A 21,174-nucleotide genomic window follows, 5' to 3' on the forward strand; every position below is an offset into this window, starting at 1 on the left:
TTAAATGTGTTTAAATTACTTAACTTTTTGGTTATAGACGGAAAGAGAGAATATTTACCGTTTTTTGATCTTCATTTTTTTATAAAATTATGTATATCATCAAAATCGGCTACAGGAAACATATAGGTTATGAATATAGATGTCCATACTACCCAAAAAATTTTGTTTCGGCCTGGAGGGGGTTGTGTCACCAACAGGATATTTTTTTTCCTTATTTCTCTGAACTATTAACCATATACAAATATGTGGTGGATTTGACAAATATTCGAAATATCTCGATAAAAACTGACTTTTAGTAAAAGTACTGAGGCAAAAAATTCTTAAAAACATTGTCTTTAATTAATGGTACGACAATAATAATTTAATTGTAACGTACACAAAAGTTTGGGGGGGGGGGGTTTAAAGGAACAAAACCCCCATAAAATTTTTATGGGGTGTCCAAATTTCACTATAATTTTTGCTTAAGATACTACTGCCATAAGAATGCCACATGTCCATTTTCAATAAAAAATATATATTAGTTTTCGATATATTGGAAAAAATCAATTTTCATTTTGTAATTTTAAAGGGCTGTAACTTTTTTATGTGCACATTTGTACTAAGGTAAGGTATGTTCGATCGAATTATTTTTGGTCCCAGAATATATGACTAAATTTATGACCTGTATTTTTGTTACACCCTGTATGTTCCAAACCCATTCACCAATGAACTTAGGGCAGTGAGAATGTTTTAAAAGTCATTACTTTAGATAACTTAGACAACAATAGTGCGTTGTTTATTGGGTTTTCCGAAAATAGAGGATAATAAAATAAAACATAACCACATTCTACGGTCTTCGCACTTTAAATTCCCCTTGCTCAAACAAATGGAAGGAATCTAAAATGAAAATTTGATACTGCGGCTTTCCTCGGCCACAGAAACTTTCCCGTCTGTCCTATCAAACCCTGTTGCGGCTTCATTATCTACACAATATAGCTGAAACGAGAAGAGAATTGAATTAAATTGTTCGGATTTGTGTTTCTCTCTTCCCATCGTTATGGCGTCATTCATTTCGGGGTGTGGTAATTGAAATTTGACAGTTTTAAAAATATTTTATTCACAATAAATAATTTCACATGAAATACGCGTTACTGAAGACGTGCATAAATATCAGCGTGATTAAAATTTTGGATGGTAAGTAATTCAATTTCTGTTTCACCCTTTGCCATTTTCACAGTGATGTCATTTGTATAAATTTTCCTATTAACTATAGTATCCGGCAGACAACTCTAAAATATTTATCACTTTGTTTGTGTAAATTTTCTATTCTCGCCTGAAGTATTTAAATTTATATATTTTTTTTGTTACTTGCGAATGACCATTATTTGTCCAGGCATTAAAGGGGGGTATGGTTTGAAATCAACATGTCAAGCACATTTTTGCTTAAAACTAAGGTATAACTATTTTGTTTTTAAACCAAATAGGCATATTAAGTATATTTCTAAAAATATTAAAAAAAAATTCAAGGAAAAATATTGAAAAATAAGCCAACGGTTGTAAATTTTTAGACACCTCCAAAAAAATGGATTTTGCCGTGGACATTAGAACTCGTCAATGGATTATGTGAAACAAAAAATTCAAAAATATTTTATTAGCTTATGAGTTTTTTGAGGTAACGTTGTCGAGTGTTTTTATTTTTAACGGCTTTTGAGTTCTTGGTAATACTTGATACGAAGTCAAAAAAACGAAATTATTTGTAACAAAAAGGTAGAAATCAACATATTTATTATTGCTAAACAAAAAATAAGCATAAAAACAAGGTTACCATAACAGCTTAACCTCAAGAAATGTCTAAAGATAATATATGCAAAATTTCAGGGGGATCAGACAAGTAGTTTTTGAGTTACAATATCCACCGCCTTTGAAAAAGGCGTTTCAGCTTCATTTCTAAAGTAAAATAATTTAGTGCGTTTTAAAGGCTACATCCTAAGCTTTAAAAAAGCACCTACAAAACTGTAATATATCTGTTCAAACTTAAGTAATACCGTCTTAAAGTGGTGGTAATTCTGTAAAACTATGAAGTTTTCAAAAATTACATTTTTTGAGACGTCGTATCATTTGAATTAAATTTTTGTAACTTCGGACTTAAAAAAACATCTAATTTCGCAGTTGTTTAATAAAAAATGAAGCACCCACTTCTTGAGTAAAACTTTTTGATATGTTGTTTATTAAACATTTCTTAATGAAATTACAAAAAGTTCTCTCTTGTTTGATTTTTTCCGAAGTGAAAATCTATATGCACTCCCCTATAATATTAGGTACATGTGCGCACATATAATACTTATGCACGCACATACATACATAGGTAGATACTGAAATCAATAAAAAACAAAAAAATAAAAAAATAAGGTGGAATATTATTTTTGTTCAGTTCTGTAATTAAAAATGTGTTTTACTATTGTTTAATTATCATTTATTGATACAATACCAACATTAAAATTATGGATACATTATTTTTTCCTTAAAACAACTGAATGTTTTTGTCAATTGTAATTTTTGACAGCGGGTCATTTTTGACCCCCGTTGGTCATTGGTTTTAAGAAAAAAAAAGTTCTCTTCTTCTTTAAGTACCGTGCCCAAATTTTAGGCGTGGTTAGCTTCCATAACAATTTGCCGATATCGTTCTCGATCTTGTGCGGCATGTAACAATTGATCTGCTGATAAGCCAGTCAATTGACGAAGGTTTCGGAGCTATAAATATTTCTTTCGACCAATTCCCCTTTTTCCGTCGATCTTTCCATTGAGTATTAACTGCAGCATCCTGTATCTGCTACCTCTCATTACCCAGATATTCAAGTTTTCTCTTTTTTATCATCTTCATTAAGTCACCTTCGCCTTGATCTACTCTGTTTAAGACTTCTCTGTTTGAAATATGTTTAACCCAAGATATTCTGAGCATTCTACGATACGACCACATCTCAAAGGCTTCTAATTTGTTCATCGTGTTAACCTTCATGATCTAGGTTTCACATCCATATAGTAATACAGGATACACATAACATTTTAGGAACTTGATTCTTAGTTGTAAGTTCAGCTGAGAGTTGCTCGGAATAGATCTAAGTTTCATAAATGCTCCTCTTGCAATTTCTATACGAGTTTTAATTTCTTCATCCGGATTTAGTGTCTCGTTTATCCAACATCCTAGGTACTTAAAATGGTTAAATTGGAAAGAAATCCTTTGTAAAAGGTATAACATTTTTTTTATTAAAAATCCCTTAAAAGGGCTACATCACAACAAAACGTTTTCGATTTTTATAAAAAATCATCATCAGTGTTCGATAAACTGGATGCTAGCTGAGCCACAAAAGAAAAATACCTGGGTAAAAATTTTGTGTGTAAATATTTTTTCTTTTGTGGCTCAGCTAGCATCCAGTTTATCGAACACTGATGATGATTTTTTATAAAAATCGAAAACGTTTTGTTGTGATGTAGCCCTTTTAAGGGATTTTTAATAAAAAAAATTTTATACCTTTTACAAAGGATTTACAATTTTGTGATTGATGGTATACAGCCAACTACAGGAAAACTTTTTCTTTTCCTTGTGGATTTTTTAAAATGGTTAACTTTTGTTATTGATTCATCATTGACAATTAGTTGCATAGGGCCGACGTCTTGTTTACTAACCACAAGTAACTTTGTCTTTGTTGCATTTCTGTTAAGTTCGTTATTGGAGCATTCTCTAGTGACTCGATCTATAAGGAATTGAAGATCTTCGATATTTTCAGCCATGATCGCGGTGTCGTCTGCCTATCTGATGTTGTTAATAGTTTCTCCCCCGATTCGAACTCCACATTGTCCTTCCAAGGCTTCATTAAAAATTATTTCTGAGTATACGTTAAACAAAGTTGGGGATAACACACAACCCTGTCTGACACCTCTTTGAATGCAAATTTTGTCTGTTTCTTTGCCGTCTACCAGAATAGAAGCTTCTTGATTCCAATATAGATGTTGTAAAAGTCTCAGATCTTTATCGTCTATTCCAATCATTTCTAGATATTCAAAAAACCTATTATGTTGAACTCTATCAAACGCCTTCTCAAAATCTATAAAGCAGACGTAAATTGATTTCTGTACTTCCCATGATCGTTGAAGAAATGTTAACATTGAGAACAAAGCTTCCCTTGTTCCCAATCCTTCTCTGAAACCGAATTGTTTGTTTCCCATTGTCTCTTCACATTTCTGCTTGCTTCTATTAAGAATTATCTTAAGAAGTAGCTTGAGAGAGTGGCTCATGAGACTAATTATTCTAAAGTCTTTACATGATGATGTATTAGGCTTTTTTGGGAGTGGAATAAATGTAGACTCTAACCATATCTGTGGCATCATGCCAGTCTCGTATATATGGTTATAAATGTTTGTTAGTTGTGAGACATTGTCGTCATCCAGAAGTTTGAGCCAGTCTGATGGTACTTGGTCAGGGCCTGGAGATTTCCAATTTTTGCTCTGTTTGATGGCTCTCTCTACTTCCGCTTTTAAAATACTAGGACCAGTATTCGTATACTTTGTGGTGTTAAGTGGTGGCCTCGTATCCAGGAAGAGTTCTTTTATATAGTTAGTCCATTCTTCCTTTTTTTTCATCCAAGTCGAGAATTATTTTACCTTTGGAGTTTCTCATAAAGTGAGGAGTTCTTTTTCTCTGAGTGTAGGTAATTTCTTTAAGCTTTTTATGTATATTAAACTCGTCATATTTTCTTTTTAGTTCTTCCATTTCACGACATCTTTGTTCCATCCAGTCCTCTTTTGCTCGCTTAACCTCGTATCTTATTTGTCGATATATCTCTCTATACCGAATCTCGCCTTTGTTTTTCCAATTTCTTCTTTGTTGAATAAGGTCTAGTATTTTATCGGTCATCCAATCCTTTTTCTTTATTGGGTCTTTTTCTGGTTTCAAAACTTCGTTTGCTATGGTGACCATGGCGGAATTCATGATATCTAGATTTTGACCGATATTTTCTTGTCCAGATCTTTCTAACTGTTTTTTAATCTCACGATTTATCTTATTTCCGAACTCATCTGATATTACGGCATTTCTTAGGAGTCGAGTATTGGGTTTCTTCTGCGTTGTGGGGGCTTTTATTCTTTTTAGTTTTAGTTTGAATCCAGTACAGAGCCGATTATGGTTAGTTGCTGCGTCTGCACTTGGGTATGTTTTTGCAGATGTAATACTGTTTCTAAACCTTCTATTAATGATAATGTAGTCAATTTGATTTCTGACTATCTTTCCCTCTTGATTAGCTGGAGATTTCCAGGTATATAGTCGTCTTTTAGGTTGCTGAAACAAAGTATTTGCTATGATGCATTTCTCTTCTTGGCAGAACTGTATTAGTCTTTGCCCTCTTTCGTTCCTTTCTCCAAGTCCATACTTTCCGGTTATATCTTGTGTGATTTCGGCACCAACTTTTGAGTTGAAGTCTCCCATAATAATTGTAGCTTCATGTTTTTTTTGTGCTCCGGAGAATTTGTTTAATTTGGCTGTAGAATTGCTCAATTTCTTCATCTGGTTTATCAGCTGTTGGCGCATAGACTTCTATTATATATTATATAAAAAAAAGTTGGTCATCAGAATTTATAAAGAATCAAATTTATAAAGCAATCTGCACTTAATAGTGCAAAATAGTGCACATATTTTTTTTTCAAACTATAGTAAAGATGACAAATTTGCAACCAATATCACTTAAAGGCGCCATGTGACCTGTACGAACTACATGGTTTTTTATTCTGATTCTATATTTTGAGCTAAAATTTTATTATAAAACTTTTTAGATATTCTGTCTTAATATAATAAACCACCACCAGTGTTTATGCTTTAAGTTGTGCATTTTGGAAGATTTAATCGAAAGCCATCCAAAGTTACACAATCGCCTAACAGGGTGCAAAACTTTAAATTTGTACAGTTTCCTGCAGATAAAGGCATAAAACTTTCCTAAGGTGATCTGCATACATATAAGCCAAAGTTTAGTGACGGAAAAGTGTTTTCAGTTTTGAAAATGAAATTTCCGAAAGTTATTTACTTTGCTATACTACAATGAGGTTTTGAATATAAAATTAGAAATCGTATTTTATTGATTTTTTAGAGTGCTTTTAGGAAATTAACATGTTGAACATAAAAGTGAGGAAGAATTTTCCCGTGATAAAAATGAGAATTATTTAAATTATTCTAGATTTTCATTCTAGCTACACCTGGTGATATTGATCTTCTGTTGGAGAAAAAGTAGTATACAGAGACAGCTCGCAATTATAATGAAATTGGCGTTGCCAAACAACAAAATTACTAATTAAAAAATTTAAAGTACTAACTCAAAACACAACTCTAACATTGAGAGCACTTTCCAACAAATACTGGAAACATTGACCAAAGTGGATGAGCACATTACTAGATTAGAATATAGTACCAAGGAGCTATTCCTAAGAACTTTAATGCCAGATAGTCTAAGGAAAATGGAATGGAATGCAAATGGACTACAGCAGCGTCAACAAGAGTTGCAGACTGTCCTAGACATTGAAAAAACTGACATTTGTCTCATTTCTGAAACACACTTTACAATGAAACCTACAGCAGCTTTAAAGGATTTAAAGTATACCGTACCTTACATCCGGATAATACAACCGGAGGTGGAGTGCTATCATAATAAAAGAAACTATTAGACATCATCAAGAAATATGCTACAAAAGAGAAATGTTCGAAGCTATTTTAGTAAGAGTTAAAACAATCAATTTTGAGCTTATCGTTACTGCTGTCTACTCTCCACCAAAACATAACCTCAAAAAATATCATTAGCTAGAATTTTTGAATAGACATGGCGAAATATTTATAATTGGTAGTGATTTTAATGCCAACGACGAAACCCATTGGCGTTCTAGGTTAATCACAACCAAGGGTTCTGCAGGCAGTTAATTAAGTAAAATGCGAAACACTTTCAACAGGTAAACCGACGCCGACGTATTGGCCTACTGATCCCAACAAAATTTCAGACCTGATTGATTTATTTATAACTAGAAATATTTCTGTTATTTATTTACATATTGAAGAAGCATTGAACATGACCTCCGATCATTCACCCATCCTTCTCACAGTGAGTGATACTGTTATGGCAAAGCCAGCCTCCTCCTAAAGTGACTAACAGGCTAACAAATTGGCGGAATTTTCATCTTCACTTAGAAGAAGCAATCAATCAGAAAGTTTTAAGAAAAATTAAACATGAACTGGATGAAGAAACGGAATGTTCTGTTAAACAAATTCAACAAGCTGCGTGGAATAACTCACCTGAACTGATTCTTAGTGTTAAAGGTAATAACTACCCTAAAGAAATTAGAAAGATAATCGAGGAGAAAAGAAAACTTACAAGGATCTGGCAGCTTAAAAGAGAAATTAGATGAAATAAGAACGAATCAATTAGTACCTATCTAAAAGACAAATGATAGCACAACTGATTATTTCGTCTGGAGAGCCACTAAGAAATTAAAGCTACCGATAATGCAAAATCCTCCACTAAGAAATACATATGGAAGCTGTGAAAAAAGCAATTTAGAGAAGACTAATAAATTTGCTGAATATCTCGAAGAAACATGCCAGCCAAATGAAAGTGATAACACACCTTAATGGGAAAATATCCCAGCGAAGGAAGGTGAAATTAAACAAAGTCACTCCAAAAGAAGTGGCCGACGAAATTAAATTACACATCAATCCCAGGAAAGCACCTGGGTTTGACTTAATGGCTGGGGAAATCTTAAGACAACTTCCTAGAAAAGCCATAGTAAAACTGACATACCTTATAAATGCCTCGTTCAGATTAAGATATATATTCCCAAGATGTAGAAAGTGGCTGAGGTCATAATGATCTTTAAAACCGGAAAACCGGAAAAGTATCATAGTACAGCCCAATTTCATTACTACCAGTAATTTCGAAGCTATACGAGAAGCTTTTGCTGAAAAGGTTGAAACCTCTCATAGACGCTAAGGCTCTAATTCCATCACACCAGTTTGGGTTTCGAGGAGTCATTCAACTATCGACCAAGTCCATAGAATAACGGATATAATAGAGAGGTCGCTGGAAGGAAAGAAAGCTTGCTCCGCTGTCTTCCTCGACGTGGCCGAAGCTTTTGATAAGGTATGGCACGAAAGACTTAAATACGAATTAAGCAGGATTTTGCCAGGACAATACACATAATTCTTGAAATCTTATATGTGAAAGAGATTTTTTAGGATTAACCAATAAGAAGCCTACTCGGAACTAAAAGAAATCAATGCAGGTGTACCACAAGGTAGTGTGATAGGACCGGTCCTATACCTGTTATACACTAGTGACATCCTTGAAGTAGATCATAACACAATATGTACTGCCGTCTTGGCCGTAGGTGAAGACCATGAAGAAGCAGCAAGAAAACTACAAATCTCTGTTAACAGACTTAACAAGTGGACTAAATGCTGGCGAATTAAATTAAACGAAATGAAGTCAGTGCATATTAATTTTACAAACGAGAAAAAACAATACATTCCTGTTAACGTAAATAATGCTCAGATACCGCAAAATATTTGGGTATTACATTAAACGCCATTGGGAAGACAATATACTCTGTCAATCTACAACAAAATACTTTTGTATAAACAGATTCTAAAACCTATATGGACATGTAGCATCCAGCTATGTGCTGCGCCCTAGTAACAGTAATTTAGACATCATCCAGCGATTACAAAACATAGTGCTAAGGAACATTGTCAACGCTCCTTGGTACTACAGGAACAGTGACCTCCATAGGGACCTAGAAATGGATACTGTTCACAAGACCATTGAAAAATTTGCCAACAGTCACTAACAACGACACGTCCATGTTGAGACCTTGAAAAGCTTGAAAAACCTTGAAAAAACTTATCTTAACCCGTTCGGTGCCACTCTTGAACAAGAGCCACTTGGCTAATACCACATACTTAAATCGTCCTTTCAGTTACATAGTACCCTGACACAACTTATGCGTCATCGGTACCTTTGATAAATCCATTGTGACGCTACTCATGCGTCAAGGACACCGAAAGTGTAAGGCAATTATCCTTAATCATAGAAGAAAGGAAACTAATATCCCAACACCAGTTTGGGTTAAGAATACAACACGGAAAAATAGAACAAGTAAATAGACTGCTAAAACACACAAGTAATCTAGAAAATAAAAATATTGTTCTACTGCATGGATATTGGTCAGGTCTTCGACAAGATATAGCAGGCTGGTATTTAGTTTTACTAAATAAATATCTTTCCAATACTTTTTACTAAATCCTAAAAATCTATATTTTTAACCGACATTTCCTAGCCAAGCAATATAATAAATACACAAGCCTAAGACCAATAAAAGCCGGAGTACCAAAAGGAAAATTCCTGAGATCAATATTATACTTGCCTTACACTGCTGAACAGCCGACAAGTAACAGAACAATGTGTTCAATTTTTTCTGATGACACCGCTGTACTAGCTTCTCACCATGATCCATTCACAGCATCCAGAAGTCTTCAAAAAAACTTTAACAATATCCAACAACGGCTTAAAAAATGTCAGATAAAGTCGAATGAGAGTAAATCCACTAATGTAACTTTCACCATGAAAAAACAAATATATCCAACTGTCATTCTGAACGAAACACAACTCCCACAAACCGATATTGTCAAGTATCTAGGAATCCACCTTTATTAGAATAGGTACTGGATCATCGGTCGTCAATCTCAACTATCTCTTGAAAACAAACTACCGATAATATATTATTATATTAACCCATATTAAAACCAGTGTAGACCTCTGGTATCCAACTGTGGGGGACAGCCAGTCAAACAAACATAGAAATACTGCAAAGATTCCAAAACAAAGTCCTTAGAACAATTTTGACTGCCACTTGGTATGTGCCAAATTATCTAATAGGGACCTTAATGTGCCATCCATAAAAACAGTAATAACAGAAAATTAGGAAAAAAATATTCCAAGAGGCTAGAATCTAATCCAAGCGAGCTAGCAAGCAACCTCACTGATGATCATAATGATGTCGGTGCTTGAAGAGATTCAAAATAGTGGACCTAGCAAGAAGATTCGAATAATATATATATAACTTAAAATTGTTGTAACTTATTTTAGTTTAATATAACTATCTATATATAGAGTGTTATTACTGGATCTCTCTACAGGTCAAAATTTCAATTTTCAGTCAAATCATTTATCTATTGTGGTTGTGTGTCTGCTATCGGATTTCTTTGACTGTGGACTTAATCCATTAGCCGAACTAAAATTACTCTTATGAGATATCTCCTATACTCTCTCATTATATTTTTGTGTATGAATAACCTATTAGATAATATTGATTTACAAATATAAGTACTTATCTAACCTGTTATGTTTAGTTAAGGACAAATTGTAAATAATAAAAAAAAAAACTAAAAACACAAAAAATATATACATATATACACCGTTATTAGGCGTTAACGCCCTTCGGTAGGGATCTATGGAGGAGTATCAGCAATCCACAAGCCCTTATCCCTTGCCGTACCGCTCCTCCAGGCCGATCAGACACCAGTTTATTCCAGACGAAGTCGTAGATTCTATTGAATTTTATACTTATGCTGACCGCACTGGAGCTTGAACCTCGGATACAAATCCATTAAACTTGTCGATCGACTGTGCCTCAGCTAACTGAGCCCCTGACCGACCAAAAAAATATTGTAACAATTTCCTAACATTAATAAAAAGAAAAGATTATTTACAAAAGGATGTAAAATTTACGTCACGTGCCCGCTCATTTGAAATTAAAGCACGTGCCTGCTAGAAGGTTAAGAATAGTTTATTTTCAAGTTTTTCCTTCAAGCTACTCATTGCCTAGAGATTGCAGTTCGTGAAATATTCGCTAAAAGAAAGACTAAGTTTTTCAACTTAATAAAAATATTTTTAAAATAAAATATTTTTAAAAGATTTTTAATTGAAAAACTAATTAGCCCATTTTCCTGATGAAACCTCCAAGGCTTCTACAATATGCAAGCCAGATGGATGCTGCAGTGAAGACAAAAGGGAAGGAATTCAACATTATGCAATTCATAACCCCCGTCTGCAGGTTGGTAAAGTTCCAACGGAAAATGGACCTAGTTACTCTATAGGAGTAATACTAATATAAAATAAAAAAGTATACCACTTTTATTCAGTTGCAATGCAAAGTCAAAACCGTCTTAATTTTTACCTAGATTAGAGACTGCAGCCAGCAATCTTATCGACGATATGCCAGCCATGTGGCTTGCATATTGTAGAAGCCTTGGAGGTGTCACCAGGAAAATGGGCCAATAAGTTTTTCAATTAAAAATCTTTTAAAAATATTTTATTTTACAAATATTTTTATTAGGTTGAAAAACTTAGTCTTTCATTTAGCAGATGCCGCTACGCACCTACTACCTTCCGTCAGTTGCAGTGGGGGACTAATATGTCGAAAAAAATTTTACCTGGACTACAGAAAGCAGCCTATGCATTCTCTGAAGAGCCTCTAGCAAGAGGTTAAATCGTCGATAAGAGTGCTGCCTGCACTCTCTAATCTAGGTAAAAATTAAGACGGTTTTGGCTTCGCATTGCAACTGAATAAAAATGGTATACTTTTTTATTTTATATTAGTATTACTTCTATAGAGTAACTAGGTCCATTTTCCGTTGGAACTTTACCAAGCTGCAGAAGGGGGTTGTGAACTGCATAGTGTAGAATTCCTTCCCTTTTGTCTTTACTGCAGCATCCATCTGGCTTGCATATTGTAGAAGCCTTGGAGGTGTCACCAGGAAAATGGGCCAATAAGTTTTTTAATTAAAAATCTTTTAAAAATATTTTATTTTACAAATATTATTATTAGGTTGAAAAACTTAGTCTTTCATTTAGCAGATGCCGCTACGCACCTACTACCTTCCGTCAGTTGCAGTGGGGGACTAATATGTCGAAAAAAATTTTACCTGGACTACAGAAAGCAGCCTATGCATTCTCTGAAGAGCCTCTAGCAAGAGGTGAAATCGTCGATAAGAATGCTGGTTGCACTCTCTAATCTATGTAAAAACTAAGACGGTTTTGGCTTCGCATTGCATCTGAATAAAAATGGTATACTTTTTTATTTTATATTAGTATTACTCCTATAGAGTAACTAGGTCCATTTTCCGTTGGAACTTTACCAAGCTGCAGACGGGGGTTGTGAATTGCATAGTGTAGAATTCCTTCCCTTTTGTCTTCACTGCAGCATCCATCTGGATTGCATATTGTAGAAGCCTTGGAGGTGTCACCAGGAAAATGGGCCAATAAGTTTTTCAATTAAAAATATTTTAAAAATATTTTATTTTACAAATATTTTTATTAGGTTGAAAAAATTAGTCTTTCATTTAGCAGATGCCGCTACGCACCTACTACCTTCAGGTCAGTTGCAGTGGGGGACTAATATGTCGAAAAATTTTTACCTCGACTTGAGAAAGCAACCTATGCATTCTCTGAACAGCCTCTAACAAGAGGTGAAATCGTCGATAAGAGTGCTGGCTGCAGTCTCTTTTTTATTTTTTATTTTATTCGCTAAAACTTTATAATTTCTTGATACATATTTTGTATAACATACAATTGCTCAACAAAATTTTGTAACTTTTCTATCCGCGCAAAGGGTTATGTAAGTGTACGCACATTATAACCTTTATACATTTATTAACCACCAATTCTCTTTTTGAAGCCATACCAGCTGTCTCGGTCAGCCAGAAATTCATAAATTGTGTTCGCGCTAATAATAGAGATTTCCCAAAGCCAGCACAAGTGCCAGTGCGGTTCGTAATATATTTTTAATTGTCTCCATTAATCTCCTGTCGGAGAAAACGTAGTATACAGCGACCGGTCGCAATTATAATGAAATTTGCGTTGCTAAACAACAAAAGGCTACTCACAAATTATAATGCACGTCCGCCATGTTGGGTCTGTACTGAAGAGCTTTTCGAAATGCCGTTTCGGCTTCGTCTACTCGTCCTTGACTACTAAGGACGCTTCCGAGATTTCCATAAGCTAGAATAAATGCAAAAATAATTAGTAATATTTTTAAAAAGAAAATAAGAGAGAATATGATATCGCTCATCCGAAGGAAAAGTGTCATAACTCAAAAAACAATTTTTTCGGAGGACACAAAAATATTTTTTTTGGTCTTAATTTAACTCAATGTTTTAAACGGTAACCACTAAAATTTATAAATTAAAAACAAAGAATATGGAAGCGAATGTTCCTAATTAGGTAACAATCAAAACCAAAATAACTGATATCGATGGCTTAGTGTGAAAACCTCGTATCTCATTTTTTTTTCGAAAATGACATTTTGGTAGTTTTAGTTTGAAAACCTTGTATCTCACGATTTACAACTGTTAGAAAAAATCCAAATACACTAGACTATTTTCTACAGCCGAAAAAATAAACCACGTATATCAATTGCTCTCTTGATTTAGTGTGAATACCACGTATATTTATAACCAAGACTTCGGTACTTACTTTGGAGTATTTGTTTGAGAGAATCGACTTGGAGAAATGTTTTTTGTAAACAGTGAAAGGTAGTCCTGCATACAGAAACATTTTATGAACCTTAAATCAAAAGATTTGTACTGTATCAACCTAGTATTTGAAGGTGTGCAATAAGCTATGAAAAATGAAAACCTCGTAAATAATAATAAACACAACCTCATTTAAGACGAAAAACACGTATATCAAGATATACGAGGTTATCATAGTTACTTGGCCAAATGCTCTATATACTGCAAGGATATTTACGTGTTTTTATAGTTAATATTTGTATTTACAATTTAATAGCAACATTTAACACTTTTAGCTCTAGGCCAATATCAGATATTTGTCTCAATATGCTCGAATTAAAATTATGTAACGGTAATTTTTGTTTTTAGGTTATATTATGCAGAAAATTAGTTTTTTGCCTCTCGTGTAAAATTGTAATTTAATGAGATACGAGGTTTTCACACTAAGCCATCGATATCTGGTTTAACCCTTAAACGCCGAACCTTTTATAGGTTCCATGTATGCCCAATTCTGGGTAAAAAAGGTCCACCTCGAAAATGGATAATATATATTTAGTGAGAGTTGTTGCAAATGTTAGAAATGGATTAAAATTACGAATCTTATGCTTATAAAACACAGCATCTTCTAAAATATTAATATAAACGATGGACAGACCCTACAACAAAATTTCGATGTACAACAAAATTACATTACCAGTAAAAGCCAGCAACTAAAATTTTTTGATTTTCTAGACATTCTTCCTTTCAGCATTGTTAGTGTGACGGATAATTAATTATGTAATTATACCTCGATAATTATGTGGATTTTGTTCCTGCCATCGAGAATTTGTATAGAAACCTATAGTAACAAGTTTTACCAATGGTTGATATTTTGTGCCCAGCCCATATTTAAATCAAGATATTATTTTATTTTCAAAAATATCGGTAGAACCAAATTAACATTTGAAAAAAGGCTGTCTTTATGACAATAAATAATTTTTGAAAAATTTTGGAACACGTAATAAATATGTTACAAGGGAATATCCATGAGGTGGACGTTACCCACCCTTTTTTTAACTCCTTTATTCTGCAATCTATCATAAAAACGACAATAAGCGTTTTTGTTGAAAATTAGTGATGACATGTGCAGGATGCTCCATTAAGCACTCTGTTTTATAATGTAGCTATTGCTACTTTATGGCATTACCTACCTCTACTATTTACAATAATTTACTATTAACAAAAATATGTATATTACAAATTACTTAAACCTATTAATTAAGTCTCTTGGTTTGAATCTTTTTAATCTTCTTTCTTCATGTTCATGAACAACCGTTTGGCTAACTCGTTAAGATGTACAGACACTCTTTCGCGATATGTTGCACTATATTGACTTATGCACTGTTGCAGTGTTGGAATTGCTAGGTCTCGTTGGATCACGTTTTGGAACCTCTGTATTATATTTATGTTGCTATTAGAAGGTCTTCCCCAGAGCTGGATACCGTAGGTCCAAATGGACCTTATAATGGCTTTGTAGACCAGTACTAATTTGTTTTCTAGAGACAACTTAGAGTTTCTGTCGATGATCTAGTATAGACGGCTTAGCTTTAGTCCTAACTATTTGCGTTTAGTGAAAATATGTTTTCGCCATGTTAGTCTTCTATCTAGGTGGATTCCCAAGTATTTTACATCTTCGGCTTGAGGTAAATTGTTGTTGTTAAGTTGTACTGGTGGGCAAGTTACTATACGGAGTGTAAATGTTACATGTGTAGATTTTAGTTCATTTGCTTGCATGTGCCATTTCGACAGCCATTTTTCTACCATGTTAAGGCAGTTTTGAAGTTGTCTTGAGGCCATCTTTGGGTCTTCGTGTGAAGAGAGAGCAGCTGTATCCTCCGCAAATGTGGCTATTGTAACCATCTGTGTAGTCGGAAGATCACTTGTGTACAACAAATACAAGGTAGATCCGAGTACACTGCCCTGTGGTACCTCTGATTTTATGGCGTTCAGAGAAGAGTATTCTTGATTTTGTCTGACAAGGAAGTGTCTATTGGTTAGGTATGATTTTAGTAACAGGAAGTGGAGATATGGGAGTAGCTTCTTAATTATTTAGAAGAGTCCAATATGCCAAACTTTATCGAATACTTGTAACATATCAATAAATTCAGCAGAACAATAAAGTTTTTGTTGGAAGTCATCGTTAATCTTGTTAACTATTCTATGTACTTGTTCGATGGTGCCATGCTTGTTTCGGAATCCAAATTGATAGTCTGGAATTAAGTGCATCATTTCTGTTATTAAATTAAGCTTTTCAACGTATATTTTCTTGAAAATTTTGGAGATAGTTGGTAGCAAGCTAATAGGTCGGTAAGAGGTAACTTCTTCCAATTTTTTGCCATCTTCTTAAAGCTGATTTGGTTGAACACTGTATGACCATCTGATCTACAACGTCCACTCCGTATTTTGTGTGGTTGTAGTAGGTAATAGTTTCAGGTCTCTCCTTATTATCTATGCCTATTTCAATATTGTTTGAGTATAGTGAACTCAGCGATAGAAGCCAGAGTTTAATTTTAAACTTATCGGGTTTACAAGCCATGTACTGTGTAAAGTGACATCTTGCCTCCGTGGGAAAGAGCTGTTCGTCAATAGATATATTTTAACCAGGTGTGGGTATAGCAAAATATTTAATTCTTTATAAATGGGTTCCATATTGCCGATGCAAGTACAAATTTATCTGTTGATAATTGCTTAGATCTGGTACTTCTCCTCCGTAATATATATTTTTTCTTGGTAGACATCAACATATTCAAAAAGTAAGTACACTAAATACCTGTAAAGGAGGAATTATAATCCTGAAATAGATCTAGGAAAAGTCTTAATTATCAACTTTCTAAAACAACTATGAATAAGTAATAGAGAGGGTCAAAAATAGAAAGAAGTCTGACTGCTCTGGTGCTTCTAGTGTTAACAAAGGAAAAGCTCATCATTTTGAGTTGTGCCAGTTTTCTTTTAAAATATTGGTTAGTTTTGTAAACAATAACAAAAAATACCTACGACATTCCTCGAAATACCACGGTTTTCGTGATAAATAACGAACCATTTACGTTGAAGTTCAGAGCATGGCTGAAATGTGTTATTATTCCGGAATAAAAATATTCATTTTACGTATCGTCAAATGAATAATGAATAATGACACTCCGGCTATCTTAGGAATTTGGAGATAAAACATCTATATAATACCTTTCCTGGTAAAAGTATAGTATTTTTGCAGTCAATTTAACCAGATAACTGGAATAATGTATTTTTTGAGTTTTATTACTTTTCTGCCGGATGAGCGATATACTGATGGCAAAAAAATTAAACACTTTGTATAATAATATGGTCATTTATTGGGATCAAAACTATTTCTTTGTAAGTCTTATCTAGAAGAATATATGTTATACTGATTTTACCTCGCTATCTTTTCTTTAACTGAAGTGTACTTCTTTTTTTTTTCGCAAAAACAAAAAGATAAGAAAGTTTATTTCTCTGTATTTAACACGCGAGCAGTCGCGCCGTTAGAAAAATTCTAACATTTTATCCTTTTTCGCGATAACTTAATGAAAACTTTTGCAACATAACTTTCCACTTGTAAGTTCCTCGTAAAAGACCCTTTGCAATTTTTTTTAAATTTTGCAATAGATTGTTACTGATTTTTATTTGACTTTATTATGTTTTATTTATATTTGACGATTTGTATAATTTTAGTAAATTGTATTTGTTATTGTTTTTATTTATGATTCTTGTAAGCTTTGTCTATAAAATTGTTAAATTTTTCATGACAATAAAGCATATAAAAAAAGGGTGTAGTAATGCGTAGTTTTTTATTTTTTCTTCTTTCTTTTTCTCTTTTTTTTTCTTTTTCTTCTTCTTCTTTTTGTGAAATTTATGGCTTTGGGTATAGTCAATTAGCTTTAATAATTGTTAGAAATAATATTTCTAACATAGCAAGTAAATAAAAATACTATAAAATAAAAGTTTGTTGTAAATTCGTATTAAAATTCGTATTGTGAGACAAAATCTATCACGCGACTATTAACGTTACAGAAGTGAGCGCGACTGCTCCCTCGTTAAGGCATGCGTTGGTATAATATTTTATTTATCAACCACTCGGTGCGTCTTGATCCAGTTCAGTCCCCTTACGAGCCTCTTTAATGACTGGTGGACCTAGAAACACGTGCCGGAGGATGGTAAGAAACTCGAATTTAATCGAAACGCAATCGAGGATGTTTATTTTGTTTCACGTTATACTCGACGCAGATAATACAAAATGATTGTGATTTAGATGGGCAAACTGTTGATGCATTAGTCATTACTGGAATATAAATATTCCGAGCATCGCCGTTAGTGGAGTGATTATGCTTGGATTTTACAGTTTACCTTAATATTTACAGTTATTTCAGCTTTCCTCGGTAGAGGTCGCTAAAGCATGTGTTGTTATATTCTAGTATATTTATCAACCAGTCGGTTCGACTTTATTTAGTTAAGCCTTCCAGCGAGCCTCTTTGATGACCAATAGACCTAAAAACACGTGTCAGAGGGATGGTAAGAGACGAATTAAATAGTAACGAAATCGTCTTTGTTTATTTTATTTAACTTTAGTTTATTTGTAATTTTTAATAATTTTGTATTATTTAACACTTAATTTAACACTTAAAATGCCAAGTACTTGTGGTCTTCGGCAATTTATTCATTTAAACGACTTAGAAAAAGAACTCATCGTACAAGTATGCATCAAAGATGCCGATTTTGGTTTACAGGGAATTTCACGCAGAGTTGATAGTCCATTGAAATGTTACATTTAGGGTTGCATTTCTTAGAGGAGTCAATTTTATTTTTTTTAATGTGTAGGGTGGTTCAGTAGAAGCTTAAGTTCAATTTTTTGGGGTCGCGACCCTTGTCCCCCGGCCGCCATATTGAAAAAAGATGTGCAAAAGGTTTTCGAGCTGTATGTCGTAAACTAGCAACCCTAAAGATCATTTTTAATTACACATAAAATGTAGCAAATTAAATTTTCTACAATTTTATATGTATTTCTTTTTATTGTCAAGTGACCAACAAAAAGTTATAAACAAAAATAAGAGAAAATTTTGTAAGAAGTTCCTTTTGGAGGCTATAACATTTTTTCCGTTCATTTCACAATAAAATAACATCAAATCGATTTTGTAGAGGATTTTTCACTATAAAGTGGTTTAATTTCATTTATTATCTATGTTTTACAGCGCTCCAAACTTGACCAGATTCTCGAATTCTCAAAGGAATACAATAAAAACAATACTTTTCTATCTATATAATATTAGGCGACCACGAAAATCAAATTTGAGGTGAATGACCAGTTTTGATTTATTTTTATATTTTCGAGGTCGCTGAATCCGAATATAAAGTTTATTTTTATCTAGAGTTGGTGAAACATGTTCAAAATTCAAATTTTATACAAAAATGACAAAAATCAATTTTGATGATTTTTCAAATTTACCTCGCTGTATCTTTGGGCGCTGTAAATATTTCCTTTTGAAAATTTTACTGTGTCTTCTCTGAAGTATTTAGATAAAAATGAAATTTGTCCAAAATGTTAAACACATTAAAAAATGAGTTGTTATTTTTAAACATTTTGTCATCATATTTCGTTAGTTTCTTTCTTTACAAAGTTTCATCAACGATAAAGCCATTTGCTTTAAAAAGACACGACGTTTTTCTCTTTTATTATTATTATATTTATATAGGGTGTCCCAAAAGTAGTGGATCGGTCGAATATTTCGCGAACTAAACATCGGATCGAAAAACTGGAAAATACGTGTTCAATTATTTTCAAAAATCTATCCAATGACACCAAACACCAACCCCACTACACCCCCTGGAGGTGGGGTGGGGGGTAACTTTAAAATCTCAAATGGAAACCCCCAGTTTTTATAGAAACGGTCTAATATCTCGAGAAATACACTTCCAAATGAAAAACTAAAAAAGTGGTTTTTAATATTTTTCGAAAACCTATCGATAAACACCAAACATGACCCTCCAACCCACCCCCTGGAGGTGGGGTGGGGGGTAAATTTAAAATCTTAAATAGCAACCCCCACTTTTTATTGCATATTCGATTTCTTCATGTAAAACTAAGCAACATTTATTCAGAACATTTTTTAAAATTGCTGATAGATGGCGCTAATAAATCGTATTTTTCCAATTAAAGCGCCATCTATCAACAATAATTCTAAAAAATGTTTCGAATAAATGTTGCCTTATTTTTCATGACAAATCCGAATCTGTAATAAAAAGTGTGGGTTGCTATTTAAGATTTTAAAGTTACCCCCGACCCCACCTCCAGGGGGTGGGTTGGAAAGCCATGTTTAGTGTTATTCGATAGGTTTTCGAAAAGTATTAAAAATTCTTTTTTTTGGTTTATCATTTGGAGGTGTATTCTTGAGATATTAGACCGTTTCTATAATTTACCTATGGTATCAGGTTAAATCGTTTTTCCCAATTATTGCGCCATATATCCACAGCTCGAAAAAATGTCTTGAATAAAAGTTGCTTACTTTTACGTAACGAATCCAAATCTGCAAGAAAAACTAGGGGTTTCCATTTGAGATTTTAAAGTTACCCTCCACCCCACCTCGTGGGGGTGTAGTTAGGGTTGGTGTTTGGTGTCATTGGATAGATTTTTGAAAATGATTGAAAAAATATTTTTCAGTTTTTCGATCTGATGTTTAGTTCGCGAAATATTCAACCGTTCCACTACTTTTGGGACACCTTGTATAAAATGTGACTATTGATGCCGCCAATATTTAACATTGAAAAATATTTGGTAAGTGACCGTCTACAATCTACAACTAACCCGTGAAACAGAATATAGGATTTTCATATCATCGACCACATCCACGGCGCCTTTTATTACATCATAAGGGGATATTATTTTAGGTTTTAAGGGGAAAAATAAAATTAATTTTTATACACAGTTGGTGACGCCGGTGGTCACTTGATGAGAGAATCTCTCACATGAAGCACACTGACTCAACAATATGGTGATACTAAGTAAACTGAATCACTATCTGAGCAGACGAGTTTATTAGATTGTCGAGGGAGGATAGTTAGGAGACTAGAAGGAACTACAGCGCGTATAATTTCCCAGAAAAAAAGTTGTGCGCAATTTTCTGAAACCGTGAGAGAAAATCTCATATAACGACCACTGGCGGGTTACAAAACTTGAGTGACAAACTTCTTAGTTTATAGTTTTAACCAACACAACAATAAAACATGATTCATGAAGAAGTTTTTTCGAAAATTTTAAGTCAAAATATACAATAGGAAAAAGTTATACTACATACTTCATAGACAAGCGGCACACCGCCAAAAAGGCTTATATCTCGAGATCCTGACCACGGTGTGGTGAATGGCCAATTTTGATCATACTTTATGATTTTGATATCAAAAATCGTTTTTTTGCTCTTAAGAATTTTGCATTTTGCGGTTGCGTCATTTTTCTTCTGAACCGGCGAATTTATCCTCAAACAACTTCTTGGGCCTTTTCTATATATGCTTAGAGTTATAAGTTTCATAGTGGGAAGAAAGGTCAAAAACAGATC

General features: G+C 33.6%; 1 protein-coding gene across 1 annotated transcript in view; it reads right to left on the minus strand.

The window, feature by feature from the left end:
* Positions 1-12,857: 12,857 nt before the first annotated feature.
* The window catches only part of LOC126885567 (protein O-mannosyl-transferase TMTC1-like), a 229,139-nt gene continuing 220,822 nt past the window's right edge, over positions 12,858-21,174 (minus strand). The window contains exon 4 of the mRNA XM_050652155.1: positions 12,858-13,064. Coding sequence (XP_050508112.1) covers positions 12,946-13,064 — 119 coding nt within the window. The 3' untranslated portion in view covers positions 12,858-12,945. The remainder of the gene's footprint in view (positions 13,065-21,174) is intronic.

Source organism: Diabrotica virgifera, chromosome 5, assembly GCF_917563875.1.
Source record: "Diabrotica virgifera virgifera chromosome 5, PGI_DIABVI_V3a".
Taxonomy (NCBI): Eukaryota; Metazoa; Arthropoda; class Insecta; order Coleoptera; family Chrysomelidae; genus Diabrotica; species Diabrotica virgifera.